The sequence below is a fragment of the Scardinius erythrophthalmus genome (assembly GCF_964197995.2).
Source record: "Scardinius erythrophthalmus genome assembly, chromosome: 10".
Classification (NCBI taxonomy): Eukaryota; Metazoa; Chordata; class Actinopteri; order Cypriniformes; family Leuciscidae; genus Scardinius; species Scardinius erythrophthalmus.
In genome coordinates, this window is record NC_138230.1 from 29,769,745 (window position 1) to 29,776,370 (window position 6,626).

At 37.1% G+C, this 6,626-nt stretch overlaps 1 protein-coding gene across 1 annotated transcript; it reads left to right on the forward strand.

Annotated features, from left to right (window-relative positions):
• The first annotated feature begins 1,512 nt into the window (after positions 1–1,512).
• znf706 (zinc finger protein 706) lies at positions 1,513–6,536 on the forward strand. Its single transcript, XM_081377561.1, has 3 exons — positions 1,513–1,604; positions 2,467–2,602; positions 5,618–6,536. The coding sequence occupies exons 2-3, from the start codon at positions 2,468–2,470 to the stop codon at positions 5,711–5,713; spliced, it is 231 nt and encodes a 76-aa protein (XP_081233687.1). The 5' UTR covers positions 1,513–1,604; position 2,467; the 3' UTR covers positions 5,714–6,536.
• The last annotated feature ends 90 nt before the right edge of the window (positions 6,537–6,626 follow it).

Below are 6,626 nucleotides of genomic sequence, written 5' to 3' on the forward strand. Positions count from 1 at the left end.
TGTGTGTGTGTGTGTGTGTGTGTGTGTGTGTGTGTGTGTGTGTGTGTGTGTGTGTGTGTGTGTGTGTGTGTGTGTGTGTGTTTTATCATTCTTTAATTTTATTTTTTAACTTTTTGAAAGGATTTGTATTAGCCTACATATAAATAAATAATATTGTATATATTTTAATATAAATGTGTTTTATTATGTTCTAAAAAGTCTTTCAAAATAATAATACTGCAATCATTTGTAAATAATATGTCGGATAAAACATGAAAAGCTTCTTAGTTCATGCATGTTTTGTTCCCTCTTTGTTATGGACTGAACGGTTGCATTTTTTTAGATGTTGGACGATTTCTTAATAGATCGGGTAAGAATTATAAAGAGTGCAATAATTATACATTCCAGTGTGTGGCAGAATAGATCACAAGTGATTGCTTTCATGCTGGAATATACAGTAACCGTTAACGACATGATGTATGAGATTCAATGTCAATAAAATGTAAATAAATAATCAGTTTGAATGGGTTTAAATAATAATTCTTCTATTTGAACTAATTCTTAAACTGAGTAGTATTAGTTTGATCGCTAGTAAAGTTTATTTACTTTGACATTTAGTAAATTTAGTTAACTGTAATGTATTGTGCTGACTGTAGACGGCGTTGTTACGTGTTATTTTTTTCTCAGGTCTGACCATTCAGAGCATAGACTGTAAAAAGAGTAGTCTGCTACTTAGTTTTTATTTAAATAAATATTTGTATAGGTTGTTTGAATGAAAAATACTTTTAAAGTTTTGATTTAAAATATAAAAAAAATATTAACAGCTAGATAGTGTTTCTGATTATAAATAAATAAATAAATCAGTAAAAAATGGTGGGCCGCTCGCCCGCTCCTCCGATGGTTTTTTGTTGTTGTTGTTGTTGTTGTTGTTGTTGATTTTTTTGTTTGTTGTCACAGAGCCGCGTGCTGTCACAAAAGATAGATGTGATTTCTCAGCACCGTTATTTTAGTGATATCTTTCAGGTAGTTCCATGTGAGGTAGATTTATCTCCAGACACTTCGGCGCGCCCACCATCTTGGAACGGTCAGCGTGTCGTCACTCACAGTAAGAATCAATTATGCCACAACATTCCGCGACTTTAGATTGTGAAACCATCGAGATTTCCCAAAGAAATGGGATAACCTTTCACTGGTGAGAATGTGTTTGTCTGTGGTTTTGTTATTTTTTTTTATGAACTCAATATTTTTTTCTATGGTACTTTTGAATATTTTTACTTTTATTGTGGCAACATTCAATGCCGTGTTAGCTGACGCCTTCGTCTTGCTGTATCGTGTTAGTTTAGCAAAATCATCTGCTGAAGTCTACTGCATATATAGATATTCATACATCATGTAACATGCGTCTTACTAGCAGACGCTCTTACGGTTTTGACCGTTCCAATATGGCGTACGGCTTACAGGCAAATGTCCCTCCAGTCCTTCAGCGCGCATGTCGCTCTCTAGCGCTCAGTGTCGTTGTGGTCATTGCAGGAATTACATGAGAGTAGCTCTGGGAAGAGCACAGCTGTCATAAGCGTGCGGGAGTACAAGCCTGTAGCTGCCTACGGATCTTATCTGTTCGCCAGGTATGCTCATAGTATTTAGTTATGGATAGAAAATAATATATAGTAGTATTTTAATAACCCGTATGCACGTGGTTTGCATGAGTATTCGTGTGTAGCTGTGTCGAAAGATTTGGTTTTGTTAGTATGTTTAGCATGCTAGCTGGCTAACCATATGGTGTCGTTAACCAAGCCCAGTATCTCCGCTCACTAATCTACCTCAACTCTTACGGTATGCGAGGTTTTACATCTAATATTTAGTTTTTAGCCCCTGAATGTACTTTTAAAGTCTGGATAATCGACGGTGTTCTGTGAAATAGTGCTAAATGTCAAGCTAATGGGCTATCGAGCCTCTATTGCATTGACAGCTAGCTCATAAACTGCTAACATTGAACAGTAAAACTCTCCATTATTGTGTATTGACATATTATTTGTGATTCAAAAAATGCTGTAATAGTTGTTAATTAGAGATATTATTCTCCTTTAATATGTAATATCTCCTGTAACCTTGTTCACTGTGTGATTTTTGTTTCAAACAGCAACATTAGCTGCCTCCTGACATTGTTATTGGTTTAAACTGAGCCAAAGGTAGAACATGGTGTACACTAACGTAGTAAAATCTCTGATATCATATGCCCTCTATAAGGACACAGTCTTGGAGGAGTTTTATCAGACAGCATTTTAATTAGCACAATACATTGTGGAATTTGGGTTGTTAACAGAAAACTAGCACAGGAACACTCAGATAATGTAATGTTTTGCAATTGTTTTGGTTTCTTGTTTATTCTTGATAGCTGCGTATGTAAATCTTTTGACTTTGTCTGTTTGACTGATACCGTTTCAGTCTCTGTATGTTGTTGATGTCATTTTATCATCAATCCAACAGCATGGCGCGTGGACACCAGAAAATCCAGTCTCAGCAGAAAAACGCCAAGAAGCAGGCTGAGATCAAGAAATCCAAAGGCCACGACCAGAAGACCGCGGCAAAAGCGGCACTGGTGTTCACATGTGGCGTCTGCAGGGTCAGTGGCAATTAAAGCAGGTTATTTTTACCCCACAGATCATCTTTGGAGGTTCTTTTCAACCAAGTTTCAATGCCAGCTTGTATAAATTCTATTGTTTGTCTTTTTGAATCAAACTTCATGCACTTTTACTGAACATAGCTCAAGGAATGAACCCATGTTTGCCCTGCATAAAGCATATTTTAAATATGGGTGTATACAGAGGATGGATGTGCTGGAAAATTTTGTTATCAAGTTGGAACTTGTCTCTGACTGTGAAAGTTATTCACCGTAGGTATCAAATCAGACTTGTCAGTACACCTACTAATTACCAGTAACTGAAAATCACACATGGGCATAAAACTGCTTAAAGTCAAAATGAAATGGCGTTCCCAACCATGTTCAGAGTGACAGTAGAGAATTACCAAAATAACTGTTGAAAGACAGTTTGGTGGGGTGCATGTTACTGATAAATACAATTATTTTGCTCATAAACGATAATTGTGATTTTTAGTCATATTTGTTCTCATTTGAGGGTTTTGTTAAACATTTAGTCAGAATTCTTGCACTTTTACATAAGCTTAATTCAAGATAACGTCAACTCATGTGCAGGGTTTATTTACCATATACATCAACAAGCTCTCAACATTGTGAAAACCGGCAAAACCTTAAGAAGCTTCTCTCAAAAGCGAAAACAGTGAAATTCCAAATGATGTTAACATTTTTATATTCGACGACATTGTATTGTAGCACAAGCATCCACGTGAAGGAACACAGACTGTAATACACTTTCATTTGAGCAGAATTTGGCAATGGAAATCACTAAAGTTCAACATGTATGTTTGTCGGTGGTTTCAGATCGCCAGCACTTGCACACATACACATGGTTGACAAGTTGGGAAGATTTGTTTTCTTCATTACTGTCACTTAATGGAGTTTGGGTTCCATTCAACTGTCGCCATTGACTTAGTTTTGGCTTAGTTGGGCTTTAAAAGATAATTGATATTCACTAAGTAAGGGATAATGTATAGAGAGGCGGTCGTTATCGCGAATAACAACCCAGACAGGCTAAACAGGACCCCGGGTCGTTATCGCGAATAACAACCCAGACAGGCTGAACAGGACCCCGGGTCGTTATAGCGAATAACAACCCCGACAGGCTGAACAGGACCCCGACGCAAAGCGGAGGGGTCTTGAATCAGTCTGAAGGGGTTGTTATTCGCTATAACGACCGCCTCTCTATACATTATCCCGCTTATTACATGGCTACCTACAAAGTAAATAAATAATTTGACATGAATTATTGATTTAAAAAGGAGTTTATTAATTTTAAAACGATTGTATTGCTTCCGCCAAAGAAAATAGTCCGTTCCGCGTCCATAGCAACGCGCTGTTTTTCATGGCAACGGTCTGTTATACTTCGCAGCGGTCTGTTATACTTCGCAGCGGTCTGTTATCAAGAAATAACAGACCGCATTACACATTGGAATTCAGCCAAGCCATGTAATAATATTTAACTAAACTGACATTAGCTATGTTTCCATAGAAAGTTGACAATTTAACTTGTGCTCAAAATATCACATAAAACATTTACGAATAAAGCAGCGTTTCCATCCCATATGTTCAAGAGAACACTGTGGCTCTTTTTTATTACATCATAATGACTTGTATTTCAGAACATGCAGACAAAACTAAATTAAAAGCTGTCGTGGGTGTCGTTTGGGTGTCTGGTGTTTGGGAACGCAATCATGTTAGACACTTCTTGGAGTTTATTATATTAAATCATTCTAATGACTGAAGCTTAGGCATTTCAGAAAAATCGAACCAACTTTGAGATCCTGTGCAATAAAATTGGTCTGCTGGTTAGCCCAGTTATCCAATCATATCCACTGTTGTCATGCGAGTTCTTTGTTGCGCATGGAGGGATTTATTCGGTAGATGTGTTTTCATCTTAGCTTATATGAATATTTTATGGAATAAAAATATATCTGCCTCATTACATGGCTTGGCTGAATTCCAATGTGTAATGCGGTCTGTTATTTCTTGATAACAGACCGCTGCGAAGTATAACAGACCGTTGCCATGCAAAACAGCGCGTTGCTATGGACGCGGAACAGACTATTTTCTTTGGCGGAAGCAATACAATCGTTTTTAAAACAATAAATGCCTTTTTAAATCAATAATTTGTGTCAAATTAATTATTTATTTTTTAGGTAGCCATGTAATAATCGGGATAATGTATAGAGAGGCGGTCGTTATAGCGAATAACAACCCCTTCAGGCTGATTCAAGACCCCTCGGGGTCTAGATCGGGGTCTAGTTCAGCCTGTCGGGCTTGTAATTCGCTATAACGACCGCCTCTCTATACATTATCCCTTACTTAATTGAGCACATACGTTTTTTTTATGAGCATCTTGGCATTTCCATCCAGCATGTTTTTTCGGGGGGTTTTTTGGTATTTTTTAGTGTTTTTTAAAGCGATATTCTAAAATTTGCATAAAAATAGGTAGATGGAAACAAAGCTACTTTTGGATGAGAACAAATCTAAATTGAGCTAAATAATGACACTGTTGTCTTCTGTAGAGCTGAATTGAGAATTGAACTTTTCATAATTGATTCATTTTACAACATTAACACTGTTATGTCCCTGTTTTATTAATGTGAAGCTGCTTGGAAACAATTTGTAATGAATAAAACGCTAAATAAATTCAAATAGAATAAATAAAGTAAAAGCTCTGATTGTGGGATTTAAACTCTTAACATCTGGCAACCTCAAGAATGAAAACATTACCAATGCAAAAGTCAAATGAAAGAATAAAAAAAAATCTGGATAAAATTGGCTGGTCGATATCACAGACGGTTAATTAATTAAAATACAATTAATCATGCAGCCCTAATACATTTAATGCGATTTTTGGTCAAACTGCTCACGCTTATCCTTCAGGAATTGAAGTGTTCTTTTCATACCAGAATGAAGCAGTAAGTTCCTTGAGACATAATGTGATGAACTAAACCATGAAACCTCTTTGTTCTGCAGTCACAAATGCCAGATCCCAAGACCTTCAAGCAACATTTTGAGAGCAAGCACCCCAAGAGTCCCCTTCCCCCAGAGCTGGAGGGCGTTGAGGCATGAACGGCCCAGAGACCGGAGGCTGATTGTATAAAACCTCATAATAAGAGTCCTGATCTCAAATTTTGTTCAGCAGGACACGATCAGTGCTCTTACCTGAGTTTTATACATGCATCCTCCCCTTCACAGCAGACATGAATCCCGTGGATCAAAGACTGATGATGTTTAGCTTCTCGACACTGTTTCAGAGCACTTGCCTTGGCTACGATCAGATCGGTGCATTACCTCAGCCTGCGCTCACATGCTTTCTTTTCTCATCTTACTTGCATAATTTAACAGATTGAGAGAAGTTAGCAGAACACTACCAGTGATCAAGTCAGTTTCATCCATTGATTATAAATGTGGTAGTCACAGACATATTTGCTTTTTGCTTGTTAGATAAGATGAGTGCAAATGGATATGGGAGCAGTTTCCCACTACTTGACGTTTAGCCTGGGCAAATTTTTTTTTTTTTTTTTTTTTGGGGGGGGGGGATTTTTACCTTAATTTTCTCATTTACTAACTTTGCTCTCCACTGAAACTCTTGTAGTCCAAAACAAATATGGTTCTGTACACTGAAAACTGGAATCTAATGCGTTTCTGTAAAATCACTGGATGTGCCCGAAGTAACTGTATTTTTAATTTAATGTTGCTGCAGAATTTCTTATTTCTCTTTGGAATTATCTCAAACAATATCGCCTCAATGTTTGATATTCCTGCTCAAGCCACCTGGTTTCCACACCAATGTAATATATCTCTTTAATAAAATTTAACTTTGTTTAAGAAGTTGTGAGGCATGTCTTCAACACAGCTGCGGATGTCATTGTTGACCATTCTGAGAGTGGTGTTGCTGGTTTCAAAAACCTTGATCTAAATCATTACCTTGGCAACAACACGCCAGGTTATTAATCACAACAGAATCAGACTAAAGTCTTTT